Below are 19,333 nucleotides of genomic sequence, written 5' to 3'. Positions count from 1 at the left end.
AATGTGGAGGGAAGTTCAGTTCCAGCCCCAAGAGGCAAAGAGAGGGTGGCTTGGATGAGACATCCACCCCCTGGTAGGTCACCTGGGAGAAAAGAGGGATGGGTATCATGCTGGTTTTCAAACCTCTGCGATTAATGTGACTTAACACATTAATTTGGCCCTGTGTTAACTGTGGGTGTTAACACCCACTAATTGACAGCCCTACTCTATATGCTAAGTACTGAACAGACAATCAGAAACAGTACTAGTAGCACCTTAAAGACTAAATAGTTACAAGAGGCCGAAAAGAAATGTTAGCACCTTTATTGATTGGTTGGTTGGTTAAGTCATTAACGTGTAGCAGATAATGTGCAAGCCACCTGTTAATACCATTTGCATAAGAATTAAACTTGTGAATAAAGCAGCTATTTAGTCTCTTTCTTAAAACTCCTCTGATCCTGCAGCCATGATATTTTAGTTTTAATTAAAAAAATTTAGGTCTCAGTTGCAGGCAGGGGCGGATGATAATTTTGCGGGACCCAGGGTGGCACAATTTCGCGCATGTGCCTCGGCAGCAGCCGATTACAAGTAGTGTGCGCGGGGCGCGTGCGCAGAGCCTATTGAAGCGCGGGGCCCCGGGCAGTCGCCCCACTTGCCCTGTCCTATATCTTCCACTGCTGGCAGAGAAAGGCTTAAAAAGTGGATCCCTTGAATAGTCAGAAGCCAGAGTACAAACAGAACCAAATGTTTTAAAAACTTTATAAAATCTCAATGCCAATTTCACAATTCATAAATTCTAAACACTTTTGAGGCTACATTTGGTATATGCATTGTGACATTTTCCTATTTAAATATTTTATCCCCTCTCTCTATATCAAACATTCAAGGCAGCTTATAAAACATTTAAAATAATTATACATATAGACAAGTACCAAATAAGATTCTGGATGCTAAGAGTCCCAACAGGTCTTAACTGTGCTAAGCTTCATACACTTTTAGTACCTCATTAGCACTTAAAATAACTCCCATGTAGCAATTACTACTTGTATTCCCAGTGTCCCAGCAATGCAGGCTGGATGTGCCTGTAGCATGCCTAAGTTAAATTTCTCAGACCTGGAAAGTGATTTTAAAAATACATTCAACAGTCTAAGCAAGCCCCGTGTCTTCAAAGTTTGTAGTTTGACTGACTGCAACTCCATAAGGCAGGGATGGGGAATCTTTTTTGTGTCGAGAAATAGTGTCTATTACTGCCATTTATGAGTGTTTTATGTTAGGCCTTAGCTGTATTACCTTATTACAGTAGCTCATGGAAACCACAAAGGAAACCCGAACCCCACTGTGCCTAGTGTTGTACAGACACAATGAGACAAAATCCCAGCCCCAGCTGAAACCAGGACCTGTTGTGCTGGGCAATTCAGAGACACACAGCAAGAAACAAACAGCCCCTGCTACACAAAGCTAACAATCTAATATACAGCTACGGTTATATTTGCATTTCATCTGATGTGTATCATCCTGGGTCAAGTACAAAAGGAACAATCTTAGTTACACATACATTTATAGTCAATTCTTCATACTTCATATTTAGTAGAAAAATACATTACCCAAAAGTGCATCAAGTGAAAAAAAGAAGCAACTTTGAAACACCTCTTCTTCTCCCCCTCTTCCATCCACTGCCTCTTTCTGATAGGGGCAGCAAGGGGAGGGGGAAGTGACTAGTGTGTCGAATATGCAGTAAGCATTTGCTTTTCAGATAGCTGACTAGCTGTTCACATCCCTAGTCTAAGCTCCTGAACCTGGTGCAAGCTGGAACCGAGCTGGGTTGCCAGGTTCCTAATACACTTTAAATGCAGAGCTGCAGCAGGGTAAGGTCCCAGATCCGCCATGAGCCTGGGCTGCTGGCCAGCTTGCTAAAAATTTACTGGGCAGGGCAGGGAGCATGCATGTAGTCTAGAGCATGGCTACATTTCTATTAGCAGTCTATAGAAATAACTGATAAGCTTATCAGTTAATCAACTACACTATTACGCGCCCTCTACCTGACAACTGCTGGGGAGTTGACTACATTGGAATGGACATGTACAATCACCGATCTTTCTGTAACTGATCAAGATGCGTTGCACATATCCAATCAAAACCTGCCCTACCACCACACTTCAGAGTCAGTAAGAAGGAACCGATGTGGTTCGAAAGACCTTCTCCCCTCAGACTCAGGTTATCCCCTAACTACCTCTTGCAAGGGGTTCTCTGAAATAGCTGGTTCTGGCCATTGTGGCAAGAGATACTTATGTAGGCCCCGGTCTGAACAATTCCTATGGTCACAACTAGCTTTTAACATGTTTTCTGCATAGACCAAAAATCTCTCTCAAAACAGTGCAAAACAAAACAAAAACCAACCAGAAACAGCAGCAGGTTAGAAAAAAAACCTAGCAGACATGTTCTTAAAAATCTAAAACAAATAGCTCAAGTACAGAAACCAGTACTGGCCTGCCAGCCATCACTAGCTCTGGTTTGCAGTTCTGACAGTTCAATACCAAGGTTTAAACACTGAACAGGTTCTTAGGCATCAAAGCTAGCTGCTGTTGTTTGAGGGAGTCCCCCTTTCCATCAGTTTCAATGAAGCAGTAGGGCTTTCATCCAGCTGGGAGGCAGTAGTGTTGGCAGATAGGCAAAGAATCATCTGGAGCAAGGCTGGGGTTGGAGGATGCCTTCTCCGTCTCAGGTAACATGCAATGAACAGTCCCGCTCCCAGCACCGCCACCGCCACCGCCACCATCCAGTTATTTCTATGCGGAGACCCAGCCCCTGAAATCCAAGATGGACAGCGTTAGCAGAAGAGAGAGTCAAACCCACTATCTCCTTGCTGGGGAATTTTCTGCTTCTACCACACACCAAGTGATACCTGCACATGCACAGATGGGGTTTTCTGGTTTAAAATGCTCCATGGTCTCCTAGTAAAATCACCCTGCATCCTAGATTTAGGACAGTCCTAATTTATTCATAGGGCAACCCAGGACCTCCTTTAGCAATTCCCTAGCTGGTTGATATTTTCAGTAGAACTTTTAACTTAAAAAAACCTGCTTTCCGTGCAAAATTTTAGTTTTTCATCATTTCATAAAAGCCTGCAAATTAAAATGTTTTACTCTAGAAGTGCTACCGAGGTGTCTCTTAGGAGTTCAAGGACAGGTGCTTTATGCTCCCATACCACTGTGTGGGCCAGGTTCTCCAGCCAGATGTCATCTCCCACAATGCACTGCCTCTCACCAACAGGTGAAACTCTGGCCCATCACAGCATGTGTAATCTGACCAAGGATCCCAATCCACAGAGAAGGGAAGCCTGAGATAGCCACATTACACCTGAGGCACTGTAGTAGCTTTTATTAATTAATATATTTTGGTTTTCAGCAAAAATATGTCAGTTTGATTTTTCAACATTTTTCAGCCAGCTCCAGAGACACCTGCAGTGTCCATTTCTTATTTCATCATTGTGTCTCCAAGATGTGCTGCATCCCCAAGCAGAATTTTTGCTCTGTGACCAGGAACAGAGTAGCCCCTAGAAGGAGAGTTCAGTGTGATGGGCAGCATCTGGAGTCAAGAGAACAGTCGAATAACTGCAAATACTAGCAGACCTGATCTAGTGCTCAGGGGGAATGTGAATGACATTTGTTCAGTGTTGGGTGACAAAGTCATTTAGATGCTAAGGTACTAGAAAAAAATCTTTCCCCCCTGGGAAATATGCCAGGCCACCCCACTGCCAAGTCAGAAGGTGGCAGCAACAACTCTGTGCATATATTTTATCATATTTTGTGAACCTAAAAAAATGGTTAAGCTGGGGTCATCTTTACAGATTGCACCATTGCTTCTGCAGGGTTACGTCTGTCATGGATGTAACTTCGCTGGGCTGTCACATACTTACTGCAGGGTTTTATAAACCAAGCTAGTAAAAACACCAAGATAGATTACACAATGAGGGTATGTCTACACTACCACCCTAGTTCGAACTAGGGTGGTAGTATAGACATACCCTGAGGGACACAACCAACTTTGTACTCGAGAGGCACACAAACAACTGGGGCTTCCCCATACAGAACCCCTTTACACCAACCCTGCCCTGCTCACAAGTAGGGATATAAAACCCTTTTAATTGGTTAGCTGCTTAAATGTGGTAGTTAAGCTACATGTAACCGATTAAACAGAGAAGTGAGCAGGGTCTGCTTCAGCCCTACTCAGCTGGAGTGAACCCCCTCTCCTGCTGCAGGCAGGGGCTGCTCCAGCTTGACCAGAACAGAGGGCTCAGCTAGCCCTTCGCAGCGTCAGAAGCACCTTATTTCATGAAGCATAAAGGAGCGGTCCACAAAGGCTTCCCTTGTCAACCGATCCGCATCTGGACTGCCGCACTGAGCTGGATCAGCTGATTGTCGGCAGAGTGCGGCAACCATTTTTATTTTAATGAAGCGGGGATTATTTAAATCCCTGCTTCATTGACTATGTCGGGTAAACTAGTTTACATGACTCCATTGACAGAGCCATGTAGTCCAGACATACCCTAAGGGGCTTCAAGACTATTTGCTTTTTTTAAAGTTTTTCCAGTTACAGACTAACTTTGCTACCCCTCAAATTTTTACAGCCATAGAACAAGCAGGATTTGTTTTTTAAAACCCTTTTTCAGGCCCTTATAAATTATAAAGCAACAATGAAAAGCGAGAAGCCCTGTTTCCACTTAGATTTTGATATCTTTGGAGCAGGGACCTTTTTTTGGTAACATGCATGTAGAACACCTAATGCAAGAGCCTTGACTGGCCCTTTTAAGCACTACCACAATGCAAGTGATGGTCATGCTTTAAGGTTCCATGCATAATGGTGAACAGATGCATATATCCATTTGTAATATGCCTGTAAGCACATCAGTGGAAGGTGTTGCAAGTTGTAATAAGCAACCTATCAACCTGTTGGACTCCATCAATATCTGTAACTAGAGATGTTAGATATCGATTAATCACATAACCAGATCAAAACTTAGTGGGTATGTGATTATTCGCTAGTCTCCAGGGAAGAGGCTGGCAGCCAGTGAGCTCCTGATCCTACTCCTGGAGAGCCCCTGCCATCCTCTGCTGCTGCTGCCTCAGCTAGAGGCAGCAACGCATGGACGAGGGAAGCCAATATTTGTGAGCAACTGGTTTGAAAGTCCCTGTCCACATGTACCAGCTCCTGCCTGTCCCCCTCACCTTCTGTGCTGCTGCCTCCCTCTCAGAGGAAGCAATACTGCTGATATAGAATAGTGATAGAAATGTAGCCGTGTTAGTCTGGGGTAGTTGAAGCAAAATGCAGGACAATGTAGCACTTTAAAGACTAACAAGATGGTTTATTAGATGATGAGCTTTCGTGGGCCAGACCCACTTCCTCAGATCAAATAGTGGAAGAAAGTAGTCACAACCATATATACCAAAGGATACAATTAAAAAAATGAACAAATATGAAAAGGACAAATCACATTGCAGAACAGAAGGGGGATGCGGGGGGGTGGGAAGGGGGAGGAAGGAAGGTAAGTGTCTGTGAATTGCTGATATTAAAGGTAGGGAGAGTGGGATGTTTGTGAGTTAATGGTATTACAGGTGATAATTGGGGAAACTGTCTTGGTAATGGGTGAGAAAGTTCAAAGACTTGTTAAGTCCTTGTTGGTAAGTGTCGAATTTTAACATGAATGACAGTTCAGAGGATTCCCTTTCAAGTGCAGATGTAAAAGGTCTTTGTAGCAGAATGCAGGTGGCTAAGTCATTTAGAGAGTGTCCTTTCTGGTTAAAGTGGCAAGAAACTGTTTTCTCTTTGTATAAGTGTCAAAATTCGACACTTACCAACAAGGACTTAACAAGTCTTTGAACTTTCTCACCCATTACCAAGACAGTTTCCCCAATTATCACCTGTAATACCATTAACTCACAAACATCCCACTCTCCCTACCTTTAATATCAGCAATTCACAGACACTTACCTTCCTTCCTCCCCCTTCCCACCCCCCCGCATCCCCCTTCTGTTCTGCAATGTGATTTGTCCTTTTCATATTTGTTCATTTTTTTAATTGTATCCTTTGGTATATATGGTTGTGACTACTTTCTTCCACTATTTGATCTGAGGAAGTGGGTCTGGCCCACGAAAGCTCATCATCTAATAAACCATCTTGTTAGTCTTTAAAGTGCTACATTGTCCTGCATTTTGCTGATATAGAGGCAGCAAAAGGGGGGAGGTGAGACATGTGAGTAGCTGATAGGATTTTAACTGATAAAACCAGGCTTATTGGTTAATCATGTAGTCAAGTACACGCTGACTTCCCTAGTAACAACTGCTTAACCATATATTAAAACATCTGTCATTAATGTAGCTCATAAACTATTCACAAATGGAGCCTTAGGACAAAATGTGACCCGAACACTAAGGTAATGGGGCAGGCCTGCATGACACTGGAACTGTGAGTGTGTGTGTAGAGGGAGGGACGGGGGGGAGGGGGAAGAGGAGAACAGTAATTTGCAGCACCTCTGTTGTGTCCCACCCACTCTACTGCCTACCAATTAGATTCAAGCCTTTTCCTTTCAAAACACTCCAGAACCTGAAAGGGATGGGACTATCAATTTCTCTTTGAATATATTTATTATGAACCCTGATGCTGCAGCCCCAGCTAGCCCTGAATCCCCATCGGCAGACGTGACTACTGATTGGTGGAACCAGGCCACTCACAAGGACCCAGATCGATAAAACATACTTAGTGTCTGAAGTCCCAATTTTAGGTTCTACTGAGTTCCACGGACGCCTTGCTTGGGTCCCACCAAACTCCATAGGCACCTAAACGCACTCAGTACCTAGATTTTCCCTGTCAAAGTTCCCTGGTACCTAAGTTTCTGCTGCTGGATGTATTCTCTGCTGCACCCTCTAGGCATGGGGACACCGAACCCTCAATGCAGCCAACAAGCCAGGAAAGATGGGGTTCTCCTCCACCTACTCTGGTACTAAATCAGGCTCTAGTCAATATCCAGCTGCCAGAGAGGGCAGTAGAGGGGCTACCACCCACCTTTTAAGTTATAGCCCAGTGGTCACTGGAGCACTGACCTGGGACGTGGGAGAACCAGATTTAATTCCCCCCATTTCTACCTGAAGGGGGAAAGGATCTGAACCTGGATCTCCTATCTCCCAAGTGGGATCCTCACCGAAGGTTACAAAGTCTTAGCCTGCTCACTCAGGTTACGTCTACACAGTAGCACATAGCTAGAAATAAGCTATGCAAACTGAGTTGCTTATTTAGAGAGAGCCTATTTCACACTGTGATGCTACATACATGTCATATGTTTCACACATACAGAATGGGAAGTGACTGTCTAGGAAGGAGCACGGCAGAAAGGGATCTGGGGGTTATAGTGGACCACAAGTTGAACATGAGTTAGCAGTGTGATGCTGTTGCAAAAAAAAGCAAACATGATCCTGGGATGCATTAACAGGTATGTTGTGAGCAAGACACGAGAAGTCATTCTTCCGCTCTACCCTGCGCTGGTTAGGTCTCAATTGGAGTATTGTGTCCAGTTCTGGGCACCACGTTTCAAGAAAGATATGAAGAAATTGGAGAGGGTCCAGAGAAGAGCAACAAGAATGATTAAAGGTCTAGAGAACATGACCTATGATGGAAGACTGAAAGAATTGGGTTTGTTTAGTTTAGAAAAGAGAAGATTGAGGGGGGACATGATAGCAGTTTTCAGGTATCTAAAAGGGTGTCATAAGGAGGAGGGAGAAAACTTGTTCTCCTTGGCCTCTGAGGATAGAACAAGCAGCAATGGAGGTTTAGATTGGACATTAGGAAAAAGTTTCTATCTGTCAGGGTGGTCAAACACTGGAATAAATTGCCCAGGGAGGTTTTGGAACCCCCATCTGTGGAGATATTTAAGAGCAGGTTGGATAAATGTATCAGGGATGGTCTAGACAGTATTTGGTCCTGCCATGAGGGCAGGGGACTGGACTCGATGACTCTCGAGGTCCCTTCCAGTCCTAGTATTCTATGATTTTGAAACAGAGCGTTACTCCGATGAGCCCTTTAGCCCTCATGCAATGAGGTTTATGGGATGTCAGAATAGCAAGCCCAGTATGTTGAATTCATTTCGAAATAACGGGCTTGCTGTTAAGATGCAGCTAGTGCTATTTCAAGTGGGTGATATGCTGAGACAGGCACCTCCCTACAGCCCCAGTTTAGACACCAAATTCTGAGTGGGTGGAACTGAAGACACACTCCTCTGGTCACCCTCTCCCATTAGTTAGCTTGGTAGGAAGCCACCTAGCATGTTCGCTTTTGTGGATCCCAGTCTTTGGCACCTCTCTCCCCATTTACTGTAAAGGGAGTTGGGGTACTTACCTCAGGCTTCATCGATCTGTGATTTTCTAGGCATGTAAAAATCTGAGCACCACAGTGCTAAATGTCTTAAGGTCCCTTCATAGATCTGGCCCAAGGTTCCCAGCAGTGCTCTGCTGTGGCTGACTGTGTTATAAACACTTAAACCCATTTCTAGTAGGCTCTCGTTTACTTACCCTCTTCTGTAGTCGTCCGGGGGCCCTCTCTGGCAAGTGGTGGCTGAGAGGTAAAAGGTGTGAGCGGTGCACGATCTGGAATAAGAGAATAAAATGCAGCCTTTCAGGAATGTAGGGGGAATAAACTATATTGCTACAAGCAGATTTATGTCAATATAACCTCGTGCACATTAAGGAAGTTATTTAATTATTTAGCTTTCTAAACTAACTACAAGGTACAAGAACTGTTTGTAGACAAGCCCTTAGTGTACGTTTGTGCATCATACCACAGAATGGAGCCCTGACCTGAGGTTTAGGCACTACTGCAATACAGTTACTGAAATGGACATATATTTACTTTCCTTTATCTGGTCAAAACTGTGACATCAAAATGATAAGAGGCAAAACAACAACTATGGAACTGTCCTATAACTGCAACAGTGAAAAGACCCATGGAACCATTAAGTACCATTACTAGCCCCTTGTAATCACCTAACAGGCATTAGACTAGATAGCATTAGTATTTTCCATGAGGGGACACTAAGCCACTTTCATTTAGGTCAGGGGTTCCCAAACTTTTTGACACGGGGACCAGTAAATCCATTCACGAGCTTTCGGAGGACTGGTAACATTCATTTGTATATTTATTAAGCAAATGATGAATATGCAAATATGTTGGTTTTGGTCCTCCCAAAGCCCCCAGGGCCAGCTTCAGCAAAGTTTTGGATACGGTCACCCACAATATTCTTACCAGCAAGTTAAGGGAATATGGACTGGAAAAATGGACTGTAATCCAATCAAACTCTGCACCACCACATCGTGTACTGAAAAGGGGCTCGTTTATTTTCAGAAAGCTGACACCATCTTTGGAATTTTTTCTCCATATTGGCATTCCGGATGGTGAATGCACCAGGCTCTCTCCATTCCGACACATGGCAGCGCCTTAAACCTCACTGGCACTGGCAGCAGCGGGGATATTTAAAAGGCTTCTACATTTGTATTCAGGATTTGTGCGCGCCCTGATCAGTGTCGCTCCCCGCTGGCTGATTCTCTCCCCACCCCCACCCAGCCAGACCCACTGTCCCCACCAACTGATTCTCTCCCAATCTTCCCTGGCAAGCCCTGCTGCCCCCGCCAGCCCTGCTTCTGCTGGTCGGTTCTTCCCACCCTACCCATCTTTCCTGGCCAGCCCCACTGCTCCCACCCCCCTGGCCAGCCCTGCTTCTGCCAGCCGGTTCCCCCACCCTGCCCCATGATCTCCCCTGGCCAGCCCTGCTTCCGTCGGCTGGCTCCCCAGCCAGCCTCACTGCCCCCGCCAGCCCATTTCCCCCTCTTCCCCCCCCCCCCACTGTGATTTCCCCTGGCCAGTCTCACTGCCTCTTCCCCCCCAGCTAGCCCTGCTTCCACCGGCCGGTTCCTCTTCCTATCCCCCTGGGCAGCTCCACTTCCCTGACCCTGCTTCCATATTCCCTCCCCCCCCACCCCCACAGCCAGCAATAAGAGCTCACCTGCTAACCCTCACTATGCCTCTGCCGGGAGCCTGAACTATACGGCTGCATCCGCCCAGCCCGGCTGAGGGGTTGGGGGACCCAGCACTGCACGGGCAGTCTGGGAGTCCGGAACACCCTGGCAGCCATGCTGAGGCCCGGTATTTTTTTCCCATGGCCCAGTACCGGGCCGCAGCCCATAGTTTGGGAAATGCTGATTTAGGTTAATGTCTCCCACAGCTGCAAAGTTTGTGAGGTAATCTCTTACTGGCCAATTTCTGTTAGAGAACGACAAGCTTCCAACCCACAATGAGTAACGGGAATCAGGTGGTCTACTCAGGCATGGAAGATGGGACGTACCATGTACAGTCAGATTAAGAACCAGACCGTTTCCAAGGTGAAACAGGGCATCTATGATCTTATAAACTGCTGTGTCATTTTTGCTGGCATTTGTCACATTGAAATATTTGCTTGTCATAGACACCCGGGGGCAAATGGAGCTGACGAGACACTGCGACTTTCCATTCAAGGTGACTGCTATCACTTCACAACTAGCTGTTGATGTGCTGCACTTGCACATGAAGAGAGATTTCTCAGAGATGTTATGGGGAGAACCCAGAGAGCCTCCTTCAGGTACAGACAGTTGGATGGCATTTTCACTTGGGCTAAGGCCTGTTGAAAGAAAACAAAAGTTACAGTTTGGCTTTGGTGAAGTTTCTAAGTAGTCAAACCAGACAGAACAAGTGAGTTGCCCAAGGACACACAGAGTCTGTGGCTTAACAGCAAACTGAAACCAGATGTGCTGAATCCCAGACTAGCAGGCTAATCACTGAGCCACACTTTCTCCACTAGGACCCAGGAAAGAAACATGAGTTACAGGGAATGGGAAACAGTAAGTAAAACTCCTTGATGTGCAGCACCTGACACAAAGGTGCCCCAAATCTTGATTGGGTTCTCTGAGTGTTACTCTTATACAGCTACTAAACTATACAGTAGAAAAATAAAAGGATGCTAGATCTCAGTCATTAGAAAATGCATACTAAGGATGTTAAATATCGATTAACTGAATAGTCGATAACCCCATGAATTCTTATCATTTAGTCAATTTTTCTACAGTCCCTGGGCAACCCCTGTCTCGGGGGGAGAGAGAAGGGTCTAAGCTCCTGGACCTGGCACAAGCTTGAACTGAGCTGGGCTGCCTACCGGCCTGGCTCCTAATACACTTTAAATGCAGAGCCGCAGCAGGGGTAGGTCCAGGACCCAGTACAAGCCAGGACTGAGCTGGGCTGCTAGCCAGTCTGCCAATAGACTCACTGGCGATGAGTGGGAAGGAAATGTCTATAGAATTAACCTATCAGCTTCTGCTTAATCAACTACACTATTACATCCCTAGTGCATACATCATTGGCAAGATACAGACAGTGTAAGTGGGAATGTATGTAAAAAGCGGTGAGGAAAAGGGTGATTTTATACATATGATGGCTGTGTCTAACTAAAGAAATGGAGATGTGATATTATAAATTACTGGGTATTTATTACAAGATTCCTTTGAGAATTTTTGGGCTATCTAGTGGAAATGGTCTCACTAGAAGGAAGAGAAGAATTCATCTGTTAACAGCTGCTGGGCCTTTGTCCCTTGATTCCAGTCCCTCCATCCCCAGCCAACCCTGGAGCTGGGTGCAGTTGGAGGTGAATTAAAGCTAGCGCATAGGTCTACATTTCCCTGTAGACATACCCAAAGTCATCCTACATAAGACGGTGGTACTTACATCACCACCTCCTCAGGGAAGGGGGAGGACTTGGTCAAAGGGGACACCCCCTTTTTGTTCAGTGGTTCTTATCTCTCGTGGGTCTCCTCACTGATTGCAGGGGCCATATGGCAACAGTGAGCAATCTTACAGTGCCAGCAACTATTGTGCTGACAAGTGTTCCTGTTTCTTGTGAACTGAGACTCTGTAAAACCAGTTGTAGGGAGGCTCTCAGAGGTTCCAGCAAGCCCATTGTGGGAATAGATAGTGGAAAGGTAGAAACACTCAAGGCACTGGAAAGTCCCTCTCAAGGTATGTCCCTAGGGGTATGTCTAAACTACATGGCTCTGTCGATGGAGCCATGTAAACTAGTTTACCAGACATAGTCAATGAAGCAGGGATTTAAATAATCCCCACTTCATTAAAATAAAAATGGCTGCCGCACTGTGCCAACAATCAGCTGATCTGGCACAGCGCAGCAGTCTAGACGCGGCATGGTCGACAAGGGAAGCCTTTGTAGATAGCTCCCTTATGCCTTGTGAAACGAGGTTTACAGGAGCAATTGACAAAGGCTTCCCTTGTCGACTGATCCATGTCTAGACTGCTGCGCTGTGCCGGATCAGCTGATCATCGGCACAGCGTGGCGGCCATGTTTATTTTAATGAAGCGGGGATTATTTAAATCCTTGCTTCATTGACTATGTCGAGTAAACTAGTTTACATGGCTACATCGACAGAGCCGTGTAGTCTAGACACACCCTAGAAGTATGGGGTGCAGAGACAAAGCCCTTTATGAGAACCTCCATCTGCAGATGTGTCATTCCCCCAGTTGCCTAGAGGGAGTTTGGGTACTGATGTTGGTGCCTTAACCGTTACAAGATCAGGACTTGATCAAGTACCAACTGTTCAAATGAGCTGGGTGGAAAAAGCTATTACAGTGCCCCTTAGGGAAGGGGACTCTGGTTCCTCTGAGATGAGGAGAGCCTTGGAAGAAATAAATTGAGTGGTCTAGAGCAGGGGTGGGCAATAATTTTTGATGGGGGGGGGGCGGCACTCCACAATTTTGGAAAGTGGTTGAGGGCCACATTATTCCATGGCATTACTGGAGGAGGTGCACGGTCTGGGATGGAAGTTGAGTGCAGATGGGAGCTTGGGGTAGGAACTGGGGTGCAGGAGGGAGACTTGAGTCTGGGAGGGAGCTGGGATGAAACAGGTGGTTGTGACCTAGTGCAGGGGACTGAAGGGCAAGGGTTTGGGATGTGATCTAGGGTAGCAGGGGATTGTGATTTGAGGCAGGAGATTGGGGGGCCAGATCTGGGAGGGGGTATGGATGTAAGAGGGGGACAGAGGGTTTGGGTACGTTGAGTGACGGGGGAGGCAGAGAGTTGGGGCAGGAAAGGGCTGGGGTGCCAGATGCAGGCTGTGGCCAAGAGACTTACTTGCCAGCTGCCAAACTAGCCTGCCAGCCTGCAGAGCTTAAAATGTTTTCCAGCAGCTTGCTTGGCCACATGCTTCATTGAACTCCTGAGCCCAGGAGAAGGGGCCTGAAATGGCAGGCACACCTTCAGAGCCAGACCACTAGGCAGCATGGGGACTGTCAGCAGACATACAGGAGGATTAAAAAATAAGGGAGAAGGCTTTTTGAGGAACTAAATTTTGAACTTGGCTGCCCCTAAATCTCTACCCTTGAGTGGTCTTAGTCCTTTACCTACATACAATTTTTCTACAATTCCAGTTTAGAAACAAAGAAAACGGCACCATCAACAACAGGAATTATGCAGGCTACGTCCAGACTGCAGGCTTCTTTTGGAAGATGCTTTTCTGAAAGAGAGCTCCCAAAAAAGTCTTCCGAAAGAGAACGCCCACACTGCTTTTTCAACGAGCTGCAGAGAAGAGGCTGCCGCTGTCGATCTCCCAGGGTTTGAATTAGCAGTCGAGTTAAGACAGCTAATCAAACTGAGGGTGCTACTGTTGGTGCCAGTAGGCCTCATTTAATGAGGAGTAAGGAAAGTCAGAAGAAGAGCGCTCTTCCCTCTGCTGCCTGCTGTGAGGACGGCACCAACAGCCAATTTAAGCTACTTCGACTTCAGCTACGCAATTAATGCGATTAAAAAGGTTTAAGTTTCCTATTTCCTCTCTAGTTAAGGCCTCTCCCAGGAAAGGAACCAACGTTCCCAAGAACAATCTTTGAAGAGATTCACTTTCTCTTCAACATCCTTCCTGCCCTTCAGACTCCACTGGGTTTGGCTCATTCACTTCCTGACATTTGTCACAACCCAGGCCCAGATCCTGCAAAGACTTTGGCCTCAAAGTAACTTCACCCACTTGGGTCCCTTTGACAGTAACGGGAGGTTCAGAGTTTGTGAACTCCTGGCTCTATCTGTGAGCTGTGGGGTGTGTGTACTCAGCGTCTCTACAGAGAGCAGCACGGAGCTGGGCGTGTTTCTGTCTGTGTGTCGGCCATTTTGTGCTCTAACGTCACTGTAATTACAAAGCGGCTTTTGGAACAAATAAGGTTCAACCCAAGTGTCTGGGATGGCAAGTGGGCACCATTCTCACCTCACAATTCAACAGAAACTTCATCTAACTAGGAACCTAATGACCAGCATCGGTCTCTTTCCCTGGGCTCAGACACTTCACTCGCTCTCCCCACTCCCATCCCTTCTCAGTACCTGTGAACTCCCTCAGCGTCTCCGACAGCGCAGTCGTTTGCAAGAAGAAACTCCTGACTCGCTCGTCCAGTTCAGGAGAAATCTCCTCTGGCGGCTGGAACGGCCCCGTCTCACACCTGGGGAGAGACGTCACATGGGGACACTGCACCGAGTGACTCAGTTCTCCAGCTCTAGCCAGTGAGTCGCTGCTTTGCTGGGCCTGGAGTTCGAATCCTCCAGTTCTCCCAGCCCCAGAGCAGGGGCAGCGCAGCCCTTGGCCCTGCAACGTCCCCTCAAAGGTCCCATGAACAGTCTGCAGCTCTGGCCTGGGGAGACCAGCTGGGGCACAAAAGGGGAATTGAGTCTCCATGGCCAACTCACCCCTTGGCCCCCAGGCACTGAGGGGCAGGAGGTTCCCAGGGGAAGGGCTGGAGGAATCTGCCCACTAGGGACTAGACTGAAACACCAGCTCCCCCCTCCCCAGCCCATTCCCACAGGTCTCCAAACAGCCCTCGGGTGGGACAGACTCTGGGTCCCTGGTGCCCTGGGCTGAATGTGCCCAGTGCTCAGCAGTGACAGGTCCATGTCCCACCCCACAGCCCTGAGGCAGCCAGTCCCCAGGGAGGTGACAGCTCCAGGAAACACTTGAGCTCAGACTGTGCCCTGAATGGGGAATTCCAGAGTCTGCTGGGCCAGGGGAGAGCCGCAGGCTGACACTGATCAGAGATTTGTGCCCAGCCTGTGGCCTTCCCCTCACATCTGGCTGCAGGGCCCTGGGGAGATGTGGTGCCACCACCAGCTCCAGGCCCTTTCCCTGCGCTGTGCAGTGTGAGGGGAGTGAGAGACACCTACCTGCTCAGGGTGCTTCTGACGTCCGAGAGGGGAGAGAGAGAAAAGAATCTCAGCCCCTATCGACACACACAGGGGACCTCAGGGAAAGTATTTTGCAAACCTGGGAAGAGAGGCCCTGCCCTGACCCCAGGAACATGGATCCCCTGAGCGAATGGGGCTTTGCCATCTCCAATAGCTCTGTGCCTGTGACTCTGCAAAGCACAACAGTCACTCACATGGCAGCAATGCACCCGCCGAGTTACACCCAGATCTGAAGGCTGGACCCCAATGCTTGTGATTCAGGAGCCTCCCTTCCCTGAGTGGGGAGCTGGGATGTTTCTCCCTCAGTCTCACCTGCAGGAATTCACTCGCTGGCTTCTGACACGTCCCCTCCAGCTCACTGATCCGCTCGCTGAGACGGGAAATCTGTGCAGAGAGTTTCCTGACAGTGTCAGTCTGGAGCCTCCCAATCTCCTCGTCCAGCTTCTCCAGCTGAGCCAGCAGGAGTCGCTCTTGTTCCTCCAGGAACTGCTGAAACTCGGCCACAATCTTCTGCCTCTCGGCTTGTGTCTGTTTCTGTGAAAACAGGGAAAGGGCTGGTCAGGGGAATGGGCAGAGCCTGAGAACCTGTAATACCATCTGTGGGTACTAGGCTGAGGCATCCCTCAGTCTCCTGTTTGTCCCCTGTATCCCTCTGAAAGAGACGATTCCCTGCCTGCCACGGGCAACAAGTTCTGTTATTCTTGGGCTCTGGGAAATCACACCCAGAGCTGCAGGGGACAGAACTCAGCACCCGTGTTCTCTTTAATCTTCTCCATCCATGTGTGGAATACATTTTTCAGTGTGCACAAAGGCATGTAACTGTGCACCACCAGTTGAAACAAAATCTAGCTGTGAACATTCTGCTAATCAGATGGGCAGCATTTGAATCTCTCCTGAGCTGCTGCCCAACATTCAGACCTCCCCCTGCCGATCCATAGCCACAGGCACCTACCAGACACTCCTGACTTCTCCTCTCTCCCGTCGCTTTCCATCCCAGCAGCTTTTCTCTCTCTTCCCTCAGAGTCTTCAAATGAGCCTGGATTTTCCCCTGAGGAAACAGAAATGAGCTGGGAGGTTTCATTGTGAGGCTGAGAGGGGTGGGGAACGGGGCGTTTTCCCACCCACAGCCCCAGTGACTGTTGGTCCCAGTCGCTGTGTGACATCAGGGCCCCCAAGCAGATGAAACCTTATTAATACAGCCTGGGAGTGTGTCAGAATCTGACTGTTACCGAGGCAGGTTGAGTCTGTTTAGTAGTTCGAGAGAGAGCTCAGTTATCAGTGCGTATTGTTGGTGTGTGTGAAACGATTGGCGGCGCAGCCCGGGACCGGCCCTGACTCGCACTGGGGCTGAATCAACACATCTCTGTGTGAGGGGATTGAAATAGCTAAGAGATGCCAAACCCAGGAGCCACCAGGGTTTAAACAGGGGCTGGGAGCTCAGCTCTGGGGCTGCCCTGGTTGGACACAGCTGGGCTTGGCACCAGGGCCAGCCCATTAGTTGTAGGGAGGCTCAGCAGAGCAACGTCAATGGGCCCCTGGGCAGATCACCAGGCTCTTCTGTCTCCCTCCCTTCCCCCGTCTGAGGGCCTGAGGAGGCCTTTTGTCCAGCTTTACGCTGCACAGTCCCAGTTCTGTGGGGCTCTGTCCTGCCCGGTGGGGACTCAGCCCAGGCCGTGGCTTTGTCCGGTGAGAAAGGGACAAGAGGAGACTGAGGCTGCAGCAGGAGGGGGCGGCACCTCCACACAGAATGACGTAGGCGGGGATGGTCTGACCGAGGCAGGGACAGGCCCACAGAGGCCGACCAAGTGTTGAGGGTGGGTCTGGGCAGGTAGACGTGAGCATGTCCTGTGCGCTGGGGATGGGTCAGTGGCCCCCATAATTAAATAGGTTGATTTGTAGTAAGGAGGGTTCAGGTTTGTCCCAGCGCTGCCCTAAACCCTTTTTAGAGCAACGCCCTCTGGGCAGGTACCCGCTGCCCCAGTCCCTGGTACAGCTCCCGGCAGCAGTGCATTCTGGGAGATTCCCACAAGCTGCCTGGTGGGACTAACGGAACCTCGCTGGCTGGTCCGTGCCCAGGAACAAGACCGACACTGGGCAGCTCCAGCCTGGGGGTAGTTTTGCTCCATCCCAGTCTGATCCCAGTGGTGCCTGCCATAACCCTGTGCTGCCTGGAGTGGTGTTGTGGGTGGACTCAAGGTGCTCCAGGTCCCACACAGTATCCAGCCCAGTGACCTCCTCTAGTGCCGGCCGCAGCATCTGAGTTTAACCCCTCCTAGAGCAGCCCAGGAGTTCAGCAGCCCAGTGGGAAACCTCCTCTCTCTGCTGGGCCTGGGCCTGTAGCAAGGCGTCTTTCCCTCCTAACTCACACATTTCATCATTGCAGTTGAGATAGCAACATGGCCTAGTGATTAAGCTCCTGGACTGGGTCTGGAGAAACTGGGGTTCCATGCTGAACTCAGCCACTGACTCCTGAGCCTTTGTGCCTCAATTTCCCTCTCCACATTTTGTCTTCCTAGACTGTAAACTGCTCCAGGCAGGGATTGTCCCTGGCTGGGTTTTGTGCAGAGCCTGGATCTCACGTGGGGTCTGTCAGGGCGACTGTGATGCAATAAATAAATAAATAAATAAATTCTGGCAATAAATCTGTAGCAACAGTCGCTTGTAACCCCCCTTCTCCAGTCTGAAGGCAGCACATCCCCATAGCCAGCCTGCTGCTGACCCATACCCCTCCCATTGGGTAACGGCCCCTCATTTCCCCGGGGGGGGCTGGGTCCAGAAGGATTCCACTGAGCATCTCAGAGACGTTTCTCTCAGCCGGTGTCTTTAAGGACTTGCTCTGTGGCCTCAGTTAGCCCTGGCCAGAGCATTTCTTTTGTCACAGCCTCTCCCGGGAACAGTCAGGGAAATTAGCCAGTGCGTAAAACCCAGAGTAATTACCAGCAGAAAGGGCAGCAGTTTCCCTACCTTGTACTCCTGGGCAGCCTCCGCTATGGGCAGCACCGTGTGCGCGCAGTGAGCCCGGGACTCTCTGCAGATCAGGCAGATGAGGGCTTGATCCTCCTCGCAGAACAGCTTCAGCGCCTCCTGATGCTCCTCACACAACCCACCTCCGCCTGCCTCCAGGCTCAGCTGTCTGACTAGTTCTACCATGTTTGCCAGTGGCCTGTTGGGCCGGAGGGGGCCCTGCTGCACCGGGGCCCTGCACTGCGGGCAGGAGGCGGCTGGGTTGGGTTCCTCCCAGCACCGGCTGAGGCAGGCGCGGCAGAAATTGTGCCCGCAGGCTGTGACCACGGGGTCCGTGAAATACTCCAGGCAGAGGGGACATGTAGCTTCCTCCTGCAGGCTTTTCACCGGGCTCGCTGCAGCCATGGCTCCTCCGGGCTGGGGAACAGAAATAGTTTCGATTTCCTGAGCTCAGCCTTTGCCCCGCCTCCAGCTACAACTGGCTGTGCCCCTCCCTGGAGCTGACTCAGGCTGTTTGCTGTATTGGAAGGAGCCAATGAGGACAACACAGCCCTGGAGGCTTTGTGAGCAATGTCCCACTAGGGCTCTGGCCCTGGCACTCACCCCTGGGCTGGTGTGGAGGGTCCCTGGGGCATCACAGGTTCCCCGGAATCCACCAGGCTGGGCTGCTCAGCTCCCAGAACTGTGTGTATAAGGAGTGAGAGTGAGGCTTGTGCAGAATTCATTGTTTGATGTCTGATGTGGACATATAAAGTAATAGTTGAGTATTTATATGTATCTAGTTACATGCTCAGGGTTGCACAGTTTTACCATGTTCAATTTTCACAGCAGTGGGAAAAGTTAGGGGGAGGGGCAGGCAGTACTCGGCTCAGACAGTTACTATTCAGTGATAGAAATGTAGCCATGTTAGTCTGGTGTAGCTGAAACAAAATACAGGACTATGTAGCACTTTAAAGACCATCTAGTTAGTCTTTAAAGTGCTACATAATCCTGTATTTTATTCAGAGACAGATACTGAGATTCAAACAGTAAAAACTTTATTGTTAAACCACAAATTGTCAATGTGACTCTCAAAACAGACTAAGTCAAAGTCCT

At 48.7% G+C, this 19,333-nt stretch overlaps 1 protein-coding gene across 5 annotated transcripts; it reads right to left on the bottom strand.

Annotated features, from left to right (window-relative positions):
* Window positions 1-1,149: 1,149 nt before the first annotated feature.
* On the bottom strand, window positions 1,150-19,154 carry LOC106731422 (zinc finger protein RFP-like). 5 transcript variants are annotated; one of them, XM_075909503.1, is made up of 7 exons: window positions 18,239-19,141; window positions 16,227-16,322; window positions 15,587-15,808; window positions 14,423-14,538; window positions 10,364-10,675; window positions 8,538-8,612; window positions 1,150-2,784 (listed from the first exon to the last, which is right to left on the bottom strand). In XM_075909503.1, the coding sequence occupies exons 1-4, from the start codon at window positions 18,641-18,643 to the stop codon at window positions 14,533-14,535; spliced, it is 729 nt and encodes a 242-aa protein (XP_075765618.1). In that variant the 5' UTR covers window positions 18,644-19,141; the 3' UTR covers window positions 1,150-2,784; window positions 8,538-8,612; window positions 10,364-10,675; window positions 14,423-14,532. The 5 variants fall into 5 exon arrangements, with proteins under 5 accessions (XP_075765618.1, XP_075765619.1, XP_075765615.1 ...); XM_075909504.1 differs by lacking the exon at window positions 16,227-16,322 and having other exon boundaries at window positions 18,239-19,154; XM_075909500.1 differs by lacking the exons at window positions 15,587-15,808; window positions 16,227-16,322; window positions 18,239-19,141 and having other exon boundaries at window positions 14,423-14,870.
* Between the last annotated feature and the right edge of the window lie 179 nt (window positions 19,155-19,333).

The sequence above is a fragment of the Pelodiscus sinensis genome, chromosome 26 (assembly GCF_049634645.1).
Source record: "Pelodiscus sinensis isolate JC-2024 chromosome 26, ASM4963464v1, whole genome shotgun sequence".
Lineage (NCBI taxonomy): Eukaryota > Metazoa > Chordata > Testudines > Trionychidae > Pelodiscus > Pelodiscus sinensis.
This window is presented reverse-complemented; position numbering and strand designations above follow the sequence as displayed.